The sequence below is a fragment of the Dendronephthya gigantea genome, unplaced genomic scaffold (assembly GCF_004324835.1).
Source record: "Dendronephthya gigantea isolate DGI-Jeju-01 unplaced genomic scaffold, DenGig_1.0 000000F, whole genome shotgun sequence".
NCBI lineage: Eukaryota > Metazoa > Cnidaria > Anthozoa > Malacalcyonacea > Nephtheidae > Dendronephthya > Dendronephthya gigantea.
This window is the reverse complement of record NW_021163010.1, coordinates 7,187,167-7,210,030: the sequence shown is the minus strand read 5'-3', so window position 1 is coordinate 7,210,030 and position 22,864 is coordinate 7,187,167. Positions and strand designations below refer to the sequence as shown.

At 35.9% G+C, this 22,864-nt stretch overlaps 4 protein-coding genes across 4 annotated transcripts; 2 read left to right on the top strand and 2 right to left on the bottom strand.

Annotated features, from left to right (window-relative positions):
* Window positions 1-4,877: 4,877 nt before the first annotated feature.
* On the bottom strand, window positions 4,878-8,354 carry LOC114521398. Its single transcript, XM_028541841.1, has one exon. It carries the CDS (start codon window positions 8,352-8,354, stop codon window positions 4,878-4,880), a length of 3,477 nt encoding a protein of 1,158 aa, XP_028397642.1.
* A 2,672-nt stretch (window positions 8,355-11,026) lies between these two features.
* On the top strand, window positions 11,027-13,772 carry LOC114517161. The gene is made up of 9 exons (XM_028536821.1): window positions 11,027-11,683; window positions 11,797-11,905; window positions 12,060-12,283; window positions 12,425-12,474; window positions 12,585-12,666; window positions 12,822-12,998; window positions 13,072-13,217; window positions 13,283-13,391; window positions 13,576-13,772. The coding sequence occupies exons 1-9, from the start codon at window positions 11,168-11,170 to the stop codon at window positions 13,684-13,686; spliced, it is 1,524 nt and encodes a 507-aa protein (XP_028392622.1). The 5' UTR covers window positions 11,027-11,167; the 3' UTR covers window positions 13,687-13,772.
* A 35-nt stretch (window positions 13,773-13,807) lies between these two features.
* LOC114521392 lies at window positions 13,808-15,731 on the top strand. The gene is made up of 6 exons (XM_028541828.1): window positions 13,808-14,039; window positions 14,109-14,198; window positions 14,292-14,430; window positions 14,504-14,572; window positions 14,673-14,860; window positions 14,925-15,731. Exons 1-6 carry the CDS (start codon window positions 13,808-13,810, stop codon window positions 15,581-15,583), a joined length of 1,377 nt encoding a protein of 458 aa, XP_028397629.1. The 3' UTR covers window positions 15,584-15,731.
* A 2,703-nt stretch (window positions 15,732-18,434) lies between these two features.
* On the bottom strand, window positions 18,435-20,757 carry LOC114521321 (general transcription factor II-I repeat domain-containing protein 1-like). Its single transcript, XM_028541727.1, has 6 exons — window positions 20,547-20,757; window positions 19,819-19,960; window positions 19,255-19,448; window positions 19,034-19,181; window positions 18,885-18,944; window positions 18,435-18,742 (listed from the first exon to the last, which is right to left on the bottom strand). The coding sequence occupies exons 1-6, from the start codon at window positions 20,703-20,705 to the stop codon at window positions 18,435-18,437; spliced, it is 1,011 nt and encodes a 336-aa protein (XP_028397528.1). The 5' UTR covers window positions 20,706-20,757.
* Window positions 20,758-22,864: the final 2,107 nt, after the last annotated feature.

Here is a 22,864-nt window from a genome sequence, read left to right as displayed (position 1 = left end):
GAAATAATTCAATTTGAATCAGTTAAATTAAATTAAATTCAAATCACTCAATCCAATTCAAATCAGTTGACTCTGTATCAATTAAGCTCTACTGATATTGATTAGATTCAAACCAATTAAATCTAAATTAATTGAATTTGAATCAATCAGCTCAGACTTTCATATGGTTTGCTAGGGGAAGAAACTATAAAACTATGACATATTTCCCCTACGCAATACAGCGTGAATAATTTCAATTTAATTCAATAACAATTGAAATTGAATCAATTAAATTCATATTAATTATTCCTTTTCGATTCAATTCAATTCAGTATCCATTTAATTCAAATCAATTCATTTCGAATATAGTCAAATCGGTTAAATTTGATTTAATTAATGCAATTAAATTCAATTCAATGTTGTATACCAGTTATTTTGAATGTTTCCAATTTGAATCCCATTCAAATTCGTATCAATTCAATTCGCTTCAGGCAATTCAATTAATTTAAATCAATTAAATGCAAACTAGTTCAATTCGAATGAAATTGGAATCAGTTCAATACCTAAAAGTTCTATAATTATTTTTCGGTATACAAAATTAAATATGAGTATTGCTATTTTCTTGTCGTAATTGGCGCTAAACAAACGAAAAAAAAAGAGTAAAAGTAAGAAATTAATGAACGCAGAATGTATGAGCGATAATCAATTCATTTTAAGGATCCGTTACCGGCTGTTATTAGATACCGTAATATCATGTAATTATAATATTATATATTCAATGAACCTGTTAACCTTACATGCATGAGTAAGGAAATAGTTGCGGAGAACCTCTTTCCGCAAACCAACAACGTAACCGACATAGCTTGGTTTGGGGATAACCATTGTTATTATTTATTGAAAATGAGTCAAGAGTTTTGATTGGCCAGCAGCTGTTGGCGAAATCGTCATATCCGCTCGGCAGCTGCCCAAATTTGGACAGTGACGTCACTTCGTCGGATATGAAAAAAATTATTGCACGTTTGACGTCACTTCGTCAGATATGAAAAAAATTATTGCACGGTATGACGTCACGCTAATTTATGCGGCTTGTGCCAAAACCTAAAAGCGGGAAAATACGAATGGCTAAATCAAAGGAAAGGTAAATTTTTGCAAATAAATAATAAAACAATTATTGAATTCGGTTCTCGCAGGATATGAGGAATTATCAAGGCCTCGGTTTGTGTTATCCGCCTCAGCCTTCGGCTTCGGCAGATAACACAAACCTCGGCCTTAATAATTCCTCATATCCTGCTCAACTTCATTCAATAATTGTTTATTGTTGTTTACTTGCTTATTCACCCTGTATTGCGTAGCGGAAATATGTCATAGTTTTTCTCCTTGCAAGCGATATAAAAGTCTGAGTACAACTCGACAATTCATGCATTATTCAAAAGGAGCTAGCCTGAAAAACATCATTGCTTTAAAAACGAAATTAAAGAAGTTACATGAAAAGAAACACAAATCAAAAGAAAAGAGAACCGTTACGATAGAAAGAATAAAGAATTGTCAAGATATTCAGAGTTGTGCTCAGACAGACAAGTTGAACGGTATAAGTCATTTTAATTAAGTAGTATTACATATCAAAAGTTAAAAAGACGGTAATTGTTTAACTATAAGTATAGTATCAAAGAATAAATAATTGAAAAGTAATAGGTTTCACAAACTTTGTTGCGAGCGAATTGAGCCAAAAGCGCAGCCAAAAGTATTAAGCCGGACCCGATCGTAACCCGGCCTTTTATCAAAATTGCCTATCTTTATTCGTTAATATGCCTAAAATATGTATATCGTGTATATTTGTGAAAGAATGGAGTTTATCTGTCTCATGATTAATTTTCTGAAATAAAAATCGACTCGTGACTTGACATAAAGGAAAACTTGTGAAGCAGTGGTTATTGCCAACCGCAGTTATCCTTCGGCATCCACCCCTATGGCGTTTCCTGTTTTTCTGATATCTGCGATAGCGATATCCACCCAAATTCTTTGCATGTTTATTACTAATAATGGGACTTCCTTCTTTGCTGGAATTGATAAGTATATCTTTATAAATATGAAAACTCTGGAGCTGGGCTCCTTCTCAAAGAAACATCACTGGAGGCTGGCCTAGACCGCCTAGTCTTTTTACGTTGTCAACCCTGAAACCTGTTTGATATTTCCTATAAGCGACTACAAACAACACACATAGAGCAAATAAAAAATACACCGTCTTCATATACTTCTGTTTTTGATGCGATTTGGCAGAACTTCACTTTGTCAACGTCGTTTGACGTTTAAGGCTTACCCAAACGCAAGTCATGGCTATATTTTTATGCAAAGATCGCGCCAATTTTGTTATGCGTAATACTGAAACGCTTTCAATTACTATACATGGTCACTATACAAGAATGACCAATGATATAAAATCATTCTTGATTTTATATGGATTAAATCGCTTAAGAGGGATTTGCCTCATAACTTGACATATAATTTTACTCAGTTGCTTACCCCTTTCCCTCCTTTCAATGCATTCCTGGTTCACAAGAATTATGGCTTGCCATGCATTCTAAGTTTCACAGGCTCTGCGAGAAAACCCCTATTTTTTGCTCACCATCTACAATAAACGCTTTGCAAAGAGTCACCAAAGAATGAATTGGGATAATTGTCTCAGTTCTCATACAAGTCATCGACATTCGGCTACCGGCTACGTACAGTTAGTACCCAGCGATGGAAAATAACTTTGGAAAACAAAAACGCACTTTATGAGTCAGGAATCAGGGAAAATGGCCACGTACCAAATCAGTTAATTGCTGGGTTTCATGTTAATCCGGTTACCGTTGGTGCAATCTAAATATAGCTATAAGTTACCCGACTTAAAAATTTGAGTAGATTTCATGCCGATTCGAATAGCTTCTATCTTGAAATTCAATTCCAGAGACGAAAATATTGTATTTATGGCATGTAGTTTTTGGCGTTTTAAGTAATTTTGACAAGATCGTGTTTCTTATTTGCCAAAAGCAATTTTGAGCAATAATGAAGTGATGAGAAATATATGTATCTAAATTCATTTGGCCATTTTTTTGCCTTCAGGTGCAATCGCTAGCTATACTGAACTGGAAAATTTATGGTACCGTGTGACGTCGACCACTTCAGTAACGCTGTCAACACCGCCACTTTCAGGAGAAACGTTCATCTTTTGCATGGCAGATAAAACTATGATGGTGATACCTGGGTTGAACGATGAAAGAAAATGAGGTATAGCAACTCGTACTATGACTGATCTAACAAGAGCTGGTCAGATAAAACAAAAAAACAGCTGTTTGTTCATATAGAAAACTACAGGGTTTTTAGTCAAGATCTTGCGTATAGCATTTATCGCCAGCGAGAGTACTAATTCCGCTAGGATATTAGAAATAACACCTGGGTATAGTGAGAGAACATAGCGGAATCCAAAGTTCCCCAAATTCTATGTCATGGACGTTGGACATTTAGTGGTTGCGCATACTTTTACCTGCATTCTATAGGGCAATGTTTTCACTTTATGACTATTTTGACCGGATTATGGAAATATAAGCTATAAGAATAATATACTCAATAATTTAGACTGATTTGAGTTTTTAGTCATTTCATATTATAAGTTTTCATATTGTAAGTTTTATTCACTTTGCAAAATTTCAATGTAACGGCTGTCTCGTAAATTCCAAAAACATTGAAACGACGGCAAAAGCTTACATTGCAAGTGAGAAAACAAGGCTATATTCTACAGAAAGAAATTAACTACTCTTCGACAAAATGGTATTAATTATATTATAAATGTTCTCAATCGTTCGATAATTAACAAAACAATATATTTCTTGCATTCCTATTCTTTAACATATCACAGAGAAAAAGAATCTCATTCATGCAAGTAAAACTTATACTAAAAAGTACGTCATTAAACGTTCTAAACAATGCAATCAATCTATAATAACTACTAACATAAAATTACTCAATATATTATTATGAGTAGCTATATAACAACGAAGGATTTCGTTTTAGACCAATCAGAAAATTTGTTTACATTTTCATCAAGCCAATCAGAATGCATAATTAAATCTTGATTACTTCGGATAAAAAGTTAAATCATCTGGCATATGGTAAAACATGGACTGGACTGGTGGACATGTAGAGTACAACCGTGGTAGGTTGTTGACTACAGCGTTTAACAAACGAAACTAGTACTACAGAACTAACTAAGTAACTGTTGTAAAGCGGAAACTTACGTAAAAGTCCCGTTTTGTCGCTCAAACCACGATATATCATACATATTTATGTTTATATGACTACAAAATTCCTCGAAACATGTACTTTTCCAAGTACTTCAGGATACAAATACTAAGTCTAAAGTCTGCCTCCCAAATGTAAAAATCCAACTGAGCAAAAACATGATCTACCCAAAGTTTATAGCATCTTCAAATCGGAACTGGTTCTTGCGTCATATATAAATCGCCAATTAAGTAAAATGTTGCTGCTATTGTTTTTCTTTCTTAATCATCTTGAATGCTGCTATAGTTGTAAAATTTATAATCAACTTGGTCAGGATCCTATATCAGCAACGTAATAAAGAGTAAAATGTTTCTGCTATTGTTTTTCTTTCTTAATCATCTTGAATGCTTCTATAGTTGTGAAATTTATAATCAACTCGGTCAGGATCCTATACCAGCAACTTAATTCACAATAAATAACTGTCAATTTTTAGAGGCAGCAATTCTATTATATACCAGATGTTTGGAATATCTTTAATAAAATATTCCTGTAACCACAATGACTCCGTCGAGACATGAATAATTGAAGAATAAAAACATATGAAAGTTACAAAATATTAATGATCAATGCTGGGATCATCATCATTGCCAGTATGATTTTAAGTTGTTAAATTTTTTGGAAAACCACTGTAACACCTTGAATTCACCAGTTTGCACTCCTGGCCCTTTTTTGCTGTAATCTTGAACCGAACGTTGGGGCATTAAGGCTACAGTCTCACGAAATTGCAAGCTTCGAGATGATTGATCTATTGAAATTTCATCAAAAATTTTCTTCAATGATTTTCCGAAATGCTTGAGATTAAAAAGTTCATTTTGAAGTTGAATTACTTGTTCGGACGTAGTGCTAATACCTGTAGCCATAGCCTCGTCCAAGATTTGTTTTTCCTTCTCGTATGCAGACCGAAGCTTTTTTAGTCGTTCCAAAAGCTCGGCGTCACGCGAAATTTTTGGTGATTCTTTTGCTTCTTTGATAGCCAAGTCAAGGTAATCTCCAACGGCGTCGTTATACGGGATAAGAGCGTTGTCTTTAAGAAATGCTCCATACTTCGCGCTGACCTGCATGATTAATTTCTCCTCGTTTTGAAGCTCATTCAACATGCCGTCAATAAACGCCTGGTATTCCTCTTTTCGTTCTTTCTCTGTCTTCTTTGCCAGGATTTTCTTTTGGACATCCTTTGAAATGAACTGTTTGGAAACTTTTTCCAAGGTGTATGTCAAATGCATGTGATCATTATAGTGATGACGGCATTTAAGGCAGTATATCCCACTGATGCATTTACAACCTTGAAGCCTTGGATCATTCCTGGTCTCTGTGGGAACCCCGGAAATATTGCAATGATCGTGACAAATCTGCGTGAAATTCTTCCTGTTGACGATCTCATCACCACCAACAGCTACTATTTCGGTACAGGCGGAATTAGTACATACTGTCATAGGATACGGAAGCTTCTTTCGTTCCAAATCTACCCCAGTGATATTTAACTTTTCTTCCAACGCCTCCATATTAAGCGTATCATTCTTTATCTCAACCATTGCATTGTTTGCTTCTTGGACGTTCTCTTGTATTGTCTTCGCAACTGCGGCCATTGGTTTGCTCATAGCTACGACCACTCTGCGTGCTTCATTCATACTGATTGTTTTTTTAGTCTCATGTGGAGGTATTTTTTTGATATGACCAAACAATTTATTCGTCTCGTTTACTGCTTTTTCCCAACTTGCGGCGTATATCTTGACGTCCTCGTCACTGAAAGTGATCTCATTGTGGAGACACGCCAAAAATCGGAAAGCCTCGTTGTCAAAGCAGAAATAATTTTTGGGATTGGCTGTTATTCCGATTCTTTTTTCTTTCAACATTTTGTTTAAGGAAGGTAGGGTATCACCAGGCTGGTAAAATGTCCCTCTCGAGTTCGTGAAGCAGAATACGATATTATTCTTTGCGGAAGTGTGCAGCCTTACGAGAAGCTCTTGAATGCAGAACCGGAACATTGCATTTAGTCTTGAATTGTTGGGTTTTAACAAGATGCAAACCGCGTGGATCTCATCATAGTGGTTCAAGTAGGAAAGGATATTGTCAAAGTTCTTTCGATCTTGTTCAATCCCCCGGCTATCACCTATACCTGGCGTATCAATGAGACGAATCTTCAAATCACCAACATGGAAAAGATAGGATCTTGTTTCTTGGGTGGCAGAATGTCCAGGCTGCAGCACCTCATTTTCAGAAATCTCACCGATCTTTACCTCGACGGATTTGCCATCTTTTGTAAACAAGAACTGGGAAGGAATGAGGACAAGGAGATTGTCTGCTTCTCTAGCCTCGTTCAAATCAGCAAACGACAGGTAATTTACTATTCCATTAATCCATGTGGATTTTCCGACACCAGTTTCACCAAGAATCAGAATATTCATCTCTTGAATCTCTCGTAGGACGCTCAATTTTTCACGCAGGAGCTCTTCTGGATATGAGATGAAATCAACGCCATGACTGCTTTCATTGCAGCGAAAAAGGGACTCGGTAGGCTTCGATTCACCACACTGGCAGTAAAACAGAGAGGTTGTCAATCCATATTCTATCAATTCTTTACATTTACTGCAATGCCAGGTTATGGGACCACTGGAACACTCTTTTGTGCCGCTGACGGAGTTTGGACACATAATCTTAACATTCGCTCTTTTAATTGGCCTGCAGTTACAAGTTCCTGGTTTACCTTGCTTCACCAGGCACATTTGGGTTAATTTGCCCTCTTTTTCGTAAAAGTTGTCACAAGTCTTGAGACCATTCTTGTACTCTTCGATGATCTCTTTATTCTTTCTTTTCCCCCAGAGGTCCGGTCGAATATTTTCGTCAATGACTTTGAACATCGTTCCTTGTTTTTGAGAATAGATTTTCTGATATCGCAGGAAAAATTCTTCGTTTTTCCGGTCAGTGTTGGAATTCGGCTTATAAAGAATATACATCACGTCTGCATCATCAACAGTAAATTGATCTCTCTTCCCCAAGTAGATTATACCTCTCCTTTTCCAAGCTTTGATGGTATTAACTCTATTCAAGTCTCCCTGGAACTGTCGTATATGTTCGTCATACTTTGCAAAAAGGGAAGATTCGCCAGAACTTTCACTTACAAATTGATCAAGTGATGAAACGTCAGCTTCCTGTCGACGAACTTTTTTCACCAGTTCTTGCAGCTTGTGCTTAAATGTTGATTCATCTAGCGTGATAGAATCCATATACTTGTCGATGTCAGAAAGTGAACTTTCAGCGACAAATTCCTCAAAGGTATGTAAATCTTTTTGCACGTCAAATAACTTCTGTCTTTTGCTGATGACACTCTCCATGAACTGTGCGACTCGCTTGATGCTGTCTTCTTGTACGCTTGAAAAATGCAGCTCTAAGGTTATTGGCAATCGGAAAATCTTCGTCACTGCTTCAAGAGGCATTAACATGTACAATATCGGAACTCCCTTTCCCTTATTAGTTTGCTTAACAATCTTAGGGAGATTTTTAGCAAGTTCAAGTGCGCCTTCGAATGTTGTAGGGAGATCTTTATCTGTTGTTGAAACGTCACTTTTGCACTTGAATGTGAAATTTTCGAGCTTCTCTTTCTGAATGTCTTTGATATCAACTTTTGCGGAGCCTTCGACGTTAACGATTGCCTTTAGTTTCTCGAGATGGACACCTAAAGCTCCCTTGACAGTAGACTCGTCTTTGCCATCGCTGTTCTCAGACTGACAAGTGATCGAACATACAGCGCCCCAGTCAATACCAACAACGACGTGAGTTGCAAGAAGATCTTCACCAGCTTTCAGAATTTCCAAATCAATCTTGTCTCTATTTTGGCGCAACATAAATTCTTCGTTGATCGTCCTAATTTTGTACACTAAGGACATACTTTGCGCTCGAGCACTCTTCTTTTCTTCATTAAAGTAAGCGCCAGAGCCGTTCAACTTCACTAGACCTGCTAGAAGACTAACCTGCAGCTCAGCCTCAATGTTTAACTTGTTAAACTTATCTTGAATGCTGTCCGACATGACCAGTTCGACCGATGTATCGCCCAGTTCCATTGTGTACACGGAATCTTCATCTATTTTTGACACAAATAACGAATCATGCTGCAAGGTAGAATGATAGAACTTAATCAATGTACATATGATGGCGGCATGAACGCAGTTGTACAAGATCTAAACGTACAGGGGGAGCGGTCTCCGTGGCTGTAATTTGAATGAGTGGTTGATTGCATGCATTGAAAAAAGTTAGATCTTGAATTAAAGGAGAAATAGATTTAGACTGGGGAACATGGTATTAATACACATATTGCGATATGTGTATTGATAACTTACCTGTCGTTTTTTATTAATTTTAGTGTTCTAAAAGTCATTGTTATATACCTAGTTTTAAAAAAATTATTTTCTAAATTGCCATTGGGCAACGACCACCTTGAAGATGACTATAAACAGAGGAGTTCAGTGGCGAGATGCGATATCATTTTGATGAGAGAAATGAAGCGCTTCAAAAGAACTTGCGAACCCCGGAAACTATCTTCAAAGCTCTTATGCATCCCTGCTGCTGCTATGTTTTACTAAATTGATACATGCAAGCGCGAGTTGTAGCGCGTGAAAGCTCGCAGCAGGCTAGAACTCGCGAGCTAGGAAAGACCAGGGATAGAAAAGACCGTACGGAATTGCAAAGATGTTTATATAGGAAAAGGAAAATTGCCAGCGCCAAAGGCGCCTATCGGCCGCGAGGCGCAGCGCGCTTTATTTTCAGGCCCGTCACGGTCGTATATATATACATGCGCATATTTTCAAAAACCGCTTCCTCCGCGCGGGTAATTTTTCATTACGTCTTTCATAAGTTCGTCACAGCTGTATGAGCAGATTTTCAAAGGCGACTTCGCAAGCGCTAGCAAAGCGCTTTGTTTTTAGGCCCGTCACGGTCGCGTGGGCTGTCCCCATTGCGCTTGAGGTACTGTCCAGAAATATTGGAACACTGCGGTTGCCGTTCGGTTGCGGTCGACCGATAGAAACCGGAGACGACCGCAAGGGAAAAATACGATCGCGGTCGCCGTTTGCCTCCGAACATCTTAAGAAATGTCTGTCAGAGAGAGTTAGGCCGAGGTTCAACCTCCGTCTCGCTGCAGTTCGACCTAGGTCGTCTCAACCGCGATCAGACCGAGGTTTGACCTTGGATAACCGCGGTTTTTGTTAGGTTATTCTGGACAGTATACTGTATATGTAATGAGAAAACTCAAAACTTGTGCAACAGTGCATTCATTCTTTAAAATTTGCAGAGAAATTCAGAGATATTCATTGTGAATTATCTTAAGAGCTATAAAAATTTCCTACCCGCTAAAAGCGATGCTCTATTACGCCAAGATGCGATTCTCTATATTACGGTCGCATGCATGGGCAGATTTTCAGCCTTAAGTCGCCGTAAAAACAGATGAAACCATAGGCAGCCCAGTCAATGCCGGTATGCCATACTATCTTATGCATATAAGTTTCTTAAGCCTGGCAACTCTCTGACAAACAATATAATGCATACATTAATATAATACCATGCATGGCTTGAAACACAAAAATTGCGTTGGTTTCTTCAAAAGAAAACTAGATACAAAACACCTTGCCATATATTTGCTAAATTTATCTGACTTGAAAACAACTTAAAAATGCTTACATTTTGCAAATAAAAAGTGTATTTTTATCGAAATTTCGTTAAACAGAGGTGGGATCCATTTAATACTCGATCGACAACGCCATCATCGGAAAAATCGTCGGCAAATTTCTGATTGGCTGTTGAAAGTTCGGAAAATTAATGAAGGCCAACTCATTGAAGATAAAATGAAAAACTTTCAAAAGCCAATCAGAAATTTGCCAACGAATTTTTCCGACGATGACGTTTGTCGAGTAAATTGCATCCCGCCTCTGTTTTAACAAAATTTCGATAAAAATACATTTATATTTGCAATTTTTTGTGTTTCAACAAGCCATATGGTATTAATGTATGCATTATTTTACAAACGTAATTTTTGTGTTTCAACAAGCCATGGTATAGTGCCTCGAGAAAGTCCAGTTCTGTTCGGCAGTGCATGGGATTATATATGCAAATGCTCATATGCAAAATAGCTCAAATCTAGTTAGAATGCTCCCTATACTGGTATAACTTGCCAAAAATTACCAAATCTGCATACCAGAGTTTGGATAAAAACGTGTATCTTTATATTATAGGAATTAACCACATTTAGAGGCTTTGCATGTCATCCGCGACAATATTTTTTGTTAAAACCTAAATCCTGTACATCATGAATTAGGCGCTATTTCTTAAATAAAAATTATATAACGCAATTGTGCGCGAACCAGAAATTATGCATATATTTTTAAAAATTTAGTTTTAGTTTTAATTCCATGCACTAACTTTTAACTGCAGGTCTAGGCTTCCTTGCATGCATGCATGTGTTCTATATATCTTACCAAAAATTGCTCTGTTCTGACGTCATAAAGTGCACCAATGCTCGCAGCCCTTCCGAGCGCAGCTCTGTTGATTACCGACTGCAACATCTTGACCAAAACTATTCTTGTTCAGTTATGAAGTGATGAAGAATATGTAGTCTATGATTAAAATATAAAAATTATTTTGTGGGCAGCTATTGTATATAAGCCCCATCGTATATTTACGCCAAATGCATGCAGGACTGGAGTTTCCTAGAACTCCGCTTCCCGTACCACCGGTTTCACATGTTCTAAAACGCTTGAAGCATGGGTTCTAAATTTTAGAACGACGCAATTAAGCGTCGCCAGATTATAATCTAAATAATCTAAGCGACGCTTTCGTTAGTTCAGTGTTAGTTACCAGGACCGGCGGGAAAGTAAATAACAACATGGCGGCTCGTCGAAGTGCTATGTTATCCACATCACAGCGTCCAAAGCGCTTTAAAGCGGCGAAAATCAGTGTTTTGAGTGTTTCAACGTCGGGAAAAAAATCAAGAAAAAGCTTTTCTTTAAAAGTTCGGAAAAATACAATTAGTGACAGAAGTGTTGATAGACAATATGGCCAAGGAGAGTTAGATTCAGCGGTGGATAATATAAATCAAGGCACATTTGAACAGGAAATATTTGACGAGTCAGATCAGGAGGGCCCTGTAACGTCTCAACACAATAAACGGAGATTTAAAGAGTTCAGTAGCTGGGGAAATATTCGGGAAGAACTGTTAAACGGCCGAATTGAGACAGAGGCCGAGGGGTTCTTTAATAGCAGCCAGAAATGTTGTGAATGTGGGCAAAATCAGGTTGATGTTCGTTGTAACGAATGTGGCATTGAGCAGTATTTCTGCCTATTATGTGCTGAAAATATTCACGGGCGACGAAATTATTTCCATGTTTTGGAAAAGCTTCAGGTAAATGCAATTCATACTTTATTTTCATGTAGAAAATAAGTAAATGTTAGCAAAACACCATGCAATCCAGAAAAAGAGGATAGAGTGTCATTTTTGTTTTCTTTTATATGTAGGATGAAAACATTGTGCCATTCTTTGTCAATCATGTTGTCATTGGAAGAGAGCATCAACAAAACTGTCCATCAGCCCAACCTAGAAATGTTGTTTGCATTGATCAGTTTGGTAATTAATTTCCTTTGTATAAACACATATATACTTGTAAGAGTTGTTGTTATTGTTAATGGAGTTTCCAATACATCTCAGGATAGAGTTTATCCATGAAATTCAAACATGATTTAGATTGAATAATTAGTTGCCAATTCTGTATGATATTTAGGTCGCCAACATCATAAACAGATACTGTTTTGTGATTGTGAGAAGGATGCTGTAACATTGATGAAAATGAAGTTATGGCCAGGAAGTGCAACAAGACCAACTCTTGCTTTCCATGTTCAATTAATGGAGCTGGCTCGAACTCTTCTATTGGAGTGTCATGTTTCCCTGAAAAAGTTTTGTGATGCGCTAGGAATTTTTTCCAAAAAATCAACTCTTCCAAAATGGGTATAGTATTGTTTGTTTAAACATGCATTATCATTGCTACTAGAGGCTCACATTAGACTTCCACCACTGTGACCATTATATTAAAAAACATAACATACACATATCTTATTAATGGCTCACCAGATCACAATTTTTTGGCAGGTTAACAATATCTACTCCACACTAAATACTGATTCATTTGATGAATATCGGTAGAGTAACTATATAATTATTTTTGATATGTGGTACTGGTAAATTCAGAAATGTAGAATGCTTATATGTTTGCATATCATATAATGCTGTATATATATTTAAAATCTAGCTATCATCAGTATTTGCTTGGAGCTGGCTTTCCCATTAGAGAACAAACCATCACAAAGCACTCATGTCCTCTTTGTCCTAAGGTACAGTGGTAGTATTTATTAATTAACTGCCACATTAAATTTCAGGTTTGATTTAGAGCTGTATTACCTGTATATAGACATATAGTAAACATTGTCTTTGCACAAATGGCGTTGTAAAAAATAGTTTTGCAAGTAACTTGAATTTCTTCTTATAGGAAGGGGAATCTGGTATTCTTATAGAATCTATGGATGCTTGTTTTGGTTTGGTGCGAAAAAAGTCTGCTGCCAAATGTATTCTTCCCCCACGGCATCAACTGACTATGTTCGCAAATCAAACTGATGTTGATGAATTTGTTGAAAATTATACATCCAATGCCAAAAAAGCTGATACAGTAAGTATGCAATTTGAACCAATAATCTTGAACAACTGAAAGTGTTTTTATTAAGTCTTTTTCTATTATTTAGAGCTGCAATGAGTTTAAGGCTGGGGAAGTTAACAGTATGCTTCGGTCCAAAGGAAAAAATAGATTATATGATGAGAAAGGTGTTTTTGGTCGTGTATGCAGACATGATTATCCAAAAGGCTTTATAAATATCAAACATGGTGAAAGGTACAGTAATGTGTGTACAAATTGCCCATATATGTTTCACATGTTAATAGTTAATCATTTTACAGAATTGCATACTCTGTACATGAGCTAGAGCGAGTAATCAGGACTTCAGATGAAAATTGCAAGATTAGAATGACATATGATATTGCTTGCACATTGGTAGCACATTTAAAGGTAAACAAATGTACTAGTAAAACTAATTGAATTCTTATACTGGACTGTTTTTTCAACAAATTCGATTTTATTTAGCAAACAACTAAAAACATTTCAAATTTTCAATGCATTTTTGCTAAGTTGCATTATTGGGACATGTATTTTGGCAAATCAAAAATGTATATGCAGTATGGTATTTCTTTAGAAAAATTCAAGACAAGATATTTTGGACCGCATTGGGTTTGCAATACCTATTTTTCATTGCTATGGCCATAAGTCATCATGCCAGGTGATTTATTTGTTCTTTAACCACTAGTCTCTACTAATGTAGATGGTAAATAGCAAGGCTTTGATTAAATCAACAGCTTTATTACTTCAAAGGTTATAAAGAAGACTGCCACTATATAGTATCGCTGATAATATTGTTAATGTACTTCATGAAGTTCATACTTTACCTACCTGTTGAACTTCAATATTTGAACCTCTCAGGTGAATTTAGTCCAAGACGACAAGAAGGGTATGGCCTGACAGATGGTGAAGGCATTGAAAGGCTGTGGTCTTACCTAAGAGGGTTTTCCTCAATCACCAAAGAAATGAGTGCTGGACGACGAACAGATGTGCTAACTGATGCTTTGTTACATTATGGTGCTCGTCAGCTTCGAAATTTCGGTATAGAATTGTCTTTAGGAAAAATAAGTGTGTAAAATAATTTTAATGTGCAACAATTGTATTGTTCAGGAACTTCATTGCAAGCGAAACTTAAAAGGTGCTCAAGTATAATAGTGCATACATTGTCGCAAATACAAGAACTATTTTCCAAATTGCCAGGTAATTTAAATAAAGCCTTTATATTAGTGTACTGACTATAAAAGAACAAAAATGTACAGAATATACGGTATAATAACTTCGTAATAATTTTAGTTGCATATGATCCGTTCCTTATTAACACTTGGATGGAAGAGGAACGCAAATGTATTCAAGAAAGGAATTCCAAGAAAATGCGTTCGTTGACATGGGAGGAACAATATGTTCAAAATCTTCTCCATCTTTACCAACTGAGGTAATTCTACTTTTGGACATTTGTATATTTAACTTAATTTATAACTAATGATCTTCTTTTTAATGTCTCCTAGAGCTCAGATTGGAAATATTCCAGAAGGAGATCACAGCCAACTTACAGATGTGGTGAAAAAAAGCAAAAAGTATAACAATTTTGTCGAGGGTTATAACTTGATGAATCAGCTTACTAGTGTATTGCATTCTCAACATTGTTACGTTGTCTCATGGATTCTTTTCTAATAGGGTTTTAAAAGCTGTTCAGCGTATAGAAAAACAACAAAAACTCAAAAAGAGATGGAAAACTGGAGAGAGTAAGTTCAACGCCGCCGCCATTTCTCTTGAACAAAGAAGGCAAGAGTCTGTGATGGAATTGACCTACTCTTCAGCGGTTGAAAGAATGTTTCTTATCTCTCTCAAGAACAAGTACGCAGGTAATGTATACGACAGGAAGGTTTTCAGGTAGTGTATTTTTATAACTTTAATATTTTTTGGTAGATGGGCAAGCAATTGCAGTCAAATTGTCCAAACAAATTTCACAAAGAACCAATGCCATCAAAGCTGCAGTTACCAGGTACAATGCATCATTGAATTCACTGGAAGACTGGATCCAAGAATTACCAGCAGAAATGCAATTTGAGGAAGCCAAAGATCCAAATTCCGTCATATACTCCCACCTAAATCACCAACAAACCAACGACACAGTGCCCTCCGCTGTGAAGAGAGCTGCAATTGATTCACATAATTTCTTAGAAAGGTGCAAAGAAGAACAGAGTATTCTGCTTTTAGAAGTCGAAAGGCTGTTTCGATACTACGTGGACAGAAAAGAAGAACTTGATAAGTACTGCATCACGCACTCTGGGGATCAACCAAAGCTCGTGAATGGTTTAATTGCAATGGCAAAGCAAGAAATTGTTGAAATATATAACGCATTATTTTTATTGAAGTCAAACCTTTCTGAGCACCTCAATGTGGAAGATATAATGATGAATGAAGTATGTATCAGAAAAATTGAAGCAGAACATTCGTGTGCTAAAGGTATGGGAAGAGAATTTGAATCCATTTCAAGTTTCGATGACGAAGTAGACGAAGAAGACACGCCATTGCTGGATTTTTCCGAGGACGATTCGGAAAGCTCCGATGACAGTCTAGAATAAACAAGTGAAGTCACTAAGACACACGCAGATAAAAAAGTGTAAATTCATATTTAAATACAATGTGGTCATGGGATCCTGTAAGCAGGTCATGTGGTCGTGTAAACATGTTTGTCCTACTTAAGGACTGTGTACTAGATTAGAAACAAATTATATGCACACATATTGTTCACACTCCAATGTATTTTTGTGTGCTTCATTTACATTCTAATTTAATTTATGTCAACTTACCCCATCTTAGGGTGCTTTACCACACTAACATAGCGTAGGTCACCTTAACTTGCCGCATAGTGGGGTGCTCAAATTGATACTTAAACGTAAGTTAGATCATGTTGATTCTTGTGTAATTTTTACATCTTAACCTAAGATGTGGTCATGGGATCCTGTAATCAGGTCATGTGGTCGTGTAAACATGTTTGTCCTACTAAAGGACTGGGTACTTGATTAGAAAAAAATTACACGCACTGCGCTTGTTCACACTCCAATGTATTTTTGTGTGCTTCATTTACATTCTAATTTAATTTATGTCAACTTACCCCTTCTTAGGGTGCTTTACCACACTAACATAGCATGGGTCACCTTAACTTGCCGCATAGTGGGGTGCTCAAATTGATACTTAAACGTAAGTTAGATCATGTTGATTCTTGTGTAATTTTTACATCTTAACCTAAGATGTGGTCATGGGATCCTGTAAGCAGGTCATGTGGTCGTGTAAACATGTTTGTCCTACTAAAGGACTGGGTACTAGATTAGAAACAAATTATACGCACAGAGCTTGTTCACACTCCAATGTATTTTTGTGTGCTTCATTTACATTCTAATTAAATTTATGTCAACTTACCCCATCTTAGGGTGCTTTACCACACTAACATAGCGTAGGTCACCTTAACTTGCCGCATATAGTGGGGTGCTCAAATTGTTACTTAAACGTAAGTTAAATCATGTTGATTCTTGAGTAATTTTTACATCTTAACCTAAGATGTGGTCATGGGATCCTGTTATTAAGTCATGTGGTCGTGTAAACATGTTTGTCCTACTAAAGGACTGGGTACTTGATTAGAAACAAATTACACGCACTGCGCTTGTTCACACTCCAATGTATTTTTGTGTGCTTCATTTACATTCTAATTTAATTTATGTCAACTTACCCCATCTTAGGGTGCTTTACCACACTAACATAGCATAGGTCACCTTAACTTGCCGCATAGTGGGGTGCTCAAATTGATACTTAAACGTAAGTTAGATCATGTTGATTCTTGTGTAATTTTTACATCTTAACCTAAGATGTGGTCATGGGATCCTGTAATCAGGTCATGTGGTCGTGTAAACATGTTTGTCCTACTAAAGGACTGGGTACTAGATTAGAAACAAATTATACGCACAGAGCTTGTTCACACTCCAATGTATTTTTGTGTGCTTCATTTACATTCTAATTAAATTTATGTCAACTTACCCCATCTTAGGGTGCTTTACCACACTAACATAGCGTAGGTCACCTTAACTTGCCGCATAGTGGGGTGCTCAAATTGATACTTAAACGTAAGTTAGATCATGTTGATTCTTGTGTAATTTTTACATCTTAACCTAAGATGTGGTCATGGGATCCTGTAATCAGGTCATGTGGTCGTGTAAACATGTTTGTCCTACTAAAGGACTGGGTACTTGATTAGAAACAAATTACACGCACTGCGCTTGTTTACACTCCAATGTATTTTTGTGTGCTTCATTTACATTCTAATTTAATTTATGTCAACTTACCCCATCTTAGGGTGCTTTACCACACTAACATAGCGTAGGTCACCTTAACTTGCCGCATTGTGGGGTGCTCAAATTGATACTTAAACGTAAGTTAGATCATGTTGATTCTTGTGTAATTTTTACATCTTAGCCTAAGATGTGGTCATGAGATCCTGTAAGCAGGTCATGTGGTCGTGTAAACATGTTTGTCCTACTAAAGGACTGGGTACTAGATTAGAAACAAATCATACGCACAGAGCTTGTTCACACTCCAATGTATTTTTGAGTGCTTCATTTACATTCTAATTTAATAACTGCGCTCTAACGAACACTCTAACATCACCTTGCCCTATCTTGGGGTGCTTGGTCACACTCAAACGTAAGTTAGATTATGTCGCTTGTTGGTGTATTTCAAAAAAGTAATCTTTAATGTACATGGTTTACTTAATTACAACATTGAGCAGAACATGATGAACGTAACAACAGATAGTTTGTAAATACAAGCCCAATACAAATGCAGTGTTTCCCTATGATGACGATAAAAATTTGGGTTGGGACGAGCTTGTGGCATCCGCAGTCAATCAGAAGCTCTCATTTCTCTTTATGATATTTACAAACAGCAGAGTCTGCCAAAGAGCCGCTTGAATTAACTTCAAATCTTAACTACAATATACTTAATTAAGAAAATCCCTGATGCTCCAAACACTTCACAATTGAAGTGTCAAAATCTACTGGTAGAACAATTGTCGTACGATTACATAGGAGCAAATGTTTCTTCAGCCGCAACGACCCCAGATTGCCATCAAAACAAATCACATTTAAGGCTTTGATTGATGTCTTTTTATGGAGAAGTTTAAATTCTAAATTTGAGGTCGCTTTATCCAGCCAATATCCTGAAATGCTGTCTTCTGGACTTAGAGATTCTATCTCCGTTGCGGTCCCAGGATGATAGAAAAGCCAATATGGGTCTTCTGTCTCGGTGTAAACTGGTAGAATATAACCTTTGTGTCTGAAACTGCTCTGATAGTTCGCGATAAGCGCTGACATAGCATCCTTTTCAAAATGACTGTGTAAATCTGTCATCAGGACTTGGAAATCACTTGCAGATAAATCCGGGTCAGCAACTTCTAAATCGTCCTTTAATTGACGTTTCTCCTGACAAAATTCTACCAATTTTGTCACTGTCTACAATTTTTGTTAATGCTTGGGAATGCTTTGAAGTGAGTTGAAGTGTTTCTTCACGGTCACTAGCCTGATTTTCAACGATGAAAAACTTTATGTTTTCTGAATTCTTCATAATGGCTTGAATGGTATTAGCACCATAGGAAGTTGGCTTTTTGAACTCTACACCATCAGGTAACCCTGTTACCTCAAACCCACCCTTATGGTAAGGTACACGAGCACAAAGTTTTCCAGAAGCCTCACCTGTCAAGCGAAATACATACACATAATAAATTTACAATATATAGGTACTAAATAGATTAGTTTGGCATTCGACGCATGTCATGAGTGATGATTGAATAATTATATTTTGTACAAATATAAATGTAAATTATGCTAAGCTTACGGTATTTTCTGTTGAACATTGCAGCAACATCTGATGCTGAATACTTTTCGTTCGGGCATTCTGCAAAAAAAATAAGAACACAATGATTAAACATCTGTAGTCAGTATTTAAAACATAAATGTACATACACATGTACTGTTCATACAAACCAAAAAATTCCATAAACTTTATTGTTGCCTCATTGTTCTCACTAAGGTACTTCAGACCTTTGCCAGTACCATAGTGGCTAATTTCTTTCGACTCATGCTCAAAAATCATGACCGATGCATCACAACCAAGGCTTTCCAAATATGACAACTAAAAAGATATAAAACACTAATTTGTTTTATATTATTAACTAGAATGACTTGTATGAAATATAAATGTATACCTGTGCTATTAGTTGTTTCTTTGCTTTCAATACTTGAGCTTTTTTTTGTTTTGGTGTTAGCTCTGTTGTGCAATTATTAGCAAGTTCTCTAGCATTTTCTTTCCATTCTTCACATTTTTCCAATGAAAGTGATTTCCACTTATCAACTGCAAACTTCATTTTAGCTGACTTGCTTGATAACATTTGGCATTCGTCTAAATATTAGATTTCATTTATGTAAGTCATTTTACATACAAAATTACAGATTAAATATTGTTATACTATTTAATACTTTTTTGGTTTTGCAGATTTACAGAAGTTCTAATCAGAAGCAATCCACCTGGTTGCTTCTGTTGTGTTTGTCAAATTGTTCATGGAACTTATAACATGTTTTTGCACTGATGAATGCCCAGGTTATACTGCACATAACAAATACATGTGGTATTTACAAAGAAAAGGTACCAACTTAAAGACCCTTAATGGTAAATTATTCATTATTTTTTTTGCATTGACAGAGTTTAAAGTTTAGCATTGCTCAAGTATAACATTTTTTAAATTAGTCACATGTTAGAAGAATACTGAAACCTGAATTCATCATTTGGGAACAGAAAAGATTATATCCAGTGATTGCACGTTTAGATGGCGGCTTGTTGGACTGTCTCTCTTCCAAATCATTTACAAAAGTAGAGCTTGCTCTTCGCTTTCTCCTTTCATTTCCTATCCATTTCTAAAAACAATAATTTATTTTACACATTATGGGTAGTCATGGCATGCTGACCCATGCATTTGCAGAAGCATTAACCATTATATACTATAATTAGATATTCAAAATACATGCTTAGAGAACACATTAATTTAATGTCTTTTAATTACAGTTGGGGTAGTTGTTTTTGGTCAACTAGTATTAAACAAATATATATTCTGCCAATTGTGCAATAGAATCTTTTTATTTCAAATAGTTTTCTATTGCATGGTTGCTTTCACTATTCGCTTTTTTAAATGGAACATTCCATCTTTCAAGTAATTATGTAATATAATTACATCCTTACCATTGCACGAATGAAAACAATCTGACATTATTAGTTCATTATAAAATGTATAATATAGGATACTCAAATGCTATAAATACGATAAACAGGCATAACTTTACAACACCGTACTAAATATAAATTGAATTTACACGAAACCAAGTAATTAAAGCATTATTATATACACCTAGAAACATTAATTTTGTTGTGAAACGATCACAAACGTTTAATAACATAACGTTTGCCATTTGAAGGGTTTATTTATATTAGAACAAATTCACTAACCTTGACTTTATCAACACTAAGATTCGCTTCTTGCGCAGCTTGGTCAATGAAAGCATGCATGCATGGAGACGTTGTGGTCATGCCTTTATCATAATATTCACAAAGAATTCGTTTTTTTTCATCGGTCAAGACAGCATAACAACCCCTTTCTGTCGCCATTTTGTTTATGTTCAACACGTTGTAATAGTTATCCCAGCTTGCTTTGCGCGTGCGGATTAGATTATTTAGATTATAATCTGGCGACGCTTAATTGCGACGTTCTAAAATTTAGAACCCATGCTTCAAGCGTTTTAGAACATGTGAAACCGGTGCCCGTACATACCTTAGAGAATTACCAGGGTAGGTATGGATTACGAAAAATATAAGACAGACAACCTTCAGCAGACCTAAAACGATAATGAATCAATAATTAGTCTCATCTTTGAATGCATCATGCAAATTATTTGATATATGTATCATAAGGTGTGCAATATTCGTCCTAACCCCTCGTTAGTCTAACCAACCCTACATCGAAACATGTATAAAATTCTTCAATATCCATAAACTTTATACAGGGTGAATCAGAAAAAGGTAGATGATAGTGAGTAGTAAAAGTAGATAGAAAATGTGTGTATAATTCCACTCGAAATTAAGACTCTTTCAACCTCTCTCTCTATATATATCTATATCTAAATACAAATTTGGATTTGTTCGTAGTAAATCAGCCCGTGCTCAATACCAATTAAATAGTAGAGCAAATAAAGAAAAAAAGGGATAAATCAACAATATATATATATAATATATAATTATATTATATATAATATAATATATATAATATATATATTATATATATATATATATTAGAATAAAAGTAAACCAAGACAGTAAAAATTTCAAAACATATAGTTTACTGTACAGTTTCGTACGTGAAGCTATGCTTACACGCACTCTTCAGATCTTTGTACAAATTTGTACACTTAAGTGTCGTCTTCTTGCATGCTTATAGTGGTTGAACTACTTTATGTAAGTATAATATAAGATTTGATATTTTCCGGAAATACACTAGGTTACCTTGTGAAAATAAGCCATATATAAGCCATACATATAATTTTCACCGATAAATATCCGACTTCGATCTTTCTGTACAAACCTCGCTCTGTTCAAAAAGACCTCGGTCCGATATTTTTCGGTAAAGACCTCGTGCTCGGGAAGTTAATGATCTTGAAGATTATAGCTACTAGCCAGAATAAAATGGAGAATAAAATGTGGAAAAACAAGATAAAGACAACCAGATAAGTATGACGGAAACATGGGTGTAGTTCAAGACTAGTTTATATTTGTATACTTTTGTGCTGCGGCCAAGTTTTACTAACTGAAAGGCTGTTACACCACCGCAGTTTAAATTCAAAAAGTGTTTTTGAAGGTGTAATTTGAATTTTGATACAACAAATTTCACTATAAGAGTAGACTGCAATCAATAAATATTCGAAAGATAATGTTAAATTTTGACGCTTAGTCTTTGAAAATTTTGTACAGTTCCGAAGCGGCGGGAGTCCATAAACCGTAAAATACCGCCGTGCAGAATGATATAGAAAGTTGAGCAATTGTTTACAGGCTGGAAATAATTTGTTGCCCAAACCCATTTAATTATTATATAGTCAAAAACAATCAATAGAAATCTATATTTATTGTATGTAAATGCAATTAATTAAGACGCTGCGGCTCAATTTCCTATAGAATACAGGGCATCATGAATATTACATAATATGCCTTAAATGAAACATTATACAAAATTATATACCTTTATAATTTGTTTCAAACGAATGTAACTCCGTTGCACATTAAGAGAAAACCTTATTAAAAATAGGTAGCTAGTCAAAATCTAGCTAGCAAAATGACAATAACTCCTCGAGTAAACACACTCGATAAGACGAAACACTGCACGCAATTTATCTAGCAACTAAATACTGAATGAACTATATTCTTACCTTAATTATATTCAATCTCACTTAATCTGAGCGTCTTAAATATTGATTGAATTCAACTTGAATTTTTTTGTCCTATACCGGGATCAACCACCTCCGTGCATGACTCACCGTGTTGTGAATGTGTCACGACGCATCCAATAATTTTATGTCTGGAACCGGATATATTAACTCGTGGTAACAAAAATTTCGCCCACGTCTTACTTAGAAAATTGCCATTGCGTCACTGTTCCCCTGAATAGATGAATGCTTTGCTGATAAATTTTTAAATTCCTGAAGCAGATATAGCTAATACCAATTATACTTCGTTCCAAATATATAACACTGATAAAAATTATTCATGCACTCACTTAA

Bases quoted from the DNA above. Each gene is read 5' to 3' on its own strand.
- LOC114521398 (XM_028541841.1), bottom strand. From the start codon at position 8,354: ATGGAACTGGGCGATACATCGGTCGAACTGGTCATGTCGGACAGCATT.
- LOC114517161 (XM_028536821.1), top strand. From the start codon at position 11,168: ATGGCGGCTCGTCGAAGTGCTATGTTATCCACATCACAGCGTCCAAAG. The intron at 12,284-12,424 runs GTATAGTATTGT...ATTTTTTGGCAG, and splicing joins AATCAACTCTTCCAAAATGG to GTTAACAATATCTACTCCAC. The intron at 13,218-13,282 runs GTACAGTAATGT...ATCATTTTACAG, and splicing joins AATATCAAACATGGTGAAAG to AATTGCATACTCTGTACATG.
- LOC114521392 (XM_028541828.1), top strand. From the start codon at position 13,808: ATGAAGTTCATACTTTACCTACCTGTTGAACTTCAATATTTGAACCTC. The intron at 14,431-14,503 runs GTAATTCTACTT...AATGTCTCCTAG, and splicing joins CTCCATCTTTACCAACTGAG to AGCTCAGATTGGAAATATTC. The intron at 14,861-14,924 runs GTAATGTATACG...ATTTTTTGGTAG, and splicing joins TCTCAAGAACAAGTACGCAG to ATGGGCAAGCAATTGCAGTC.
- LOC114521321 (XM_028541727.1), bottom strand. From the start codon at position 20,705: ATGGCGACAGAAAGGGGTTGTTATGCTGTCTTGACCGATGAAAAAAAA. The intron at 19,449-19,818 runs GTTTCAGTATTC...TCTAATATTTAG, and splicing joins TTCCCAAATGATGAATTCAG to ACGAATGCCAAATGTTATCA. The intron at 18,743-18,884 runs GTAAGCTTAGCA...TTCGCTTGACAG, and splicing joins AATGTTCAACAGAAAATACC to GTGAGGCTTCTGGAAAACTT.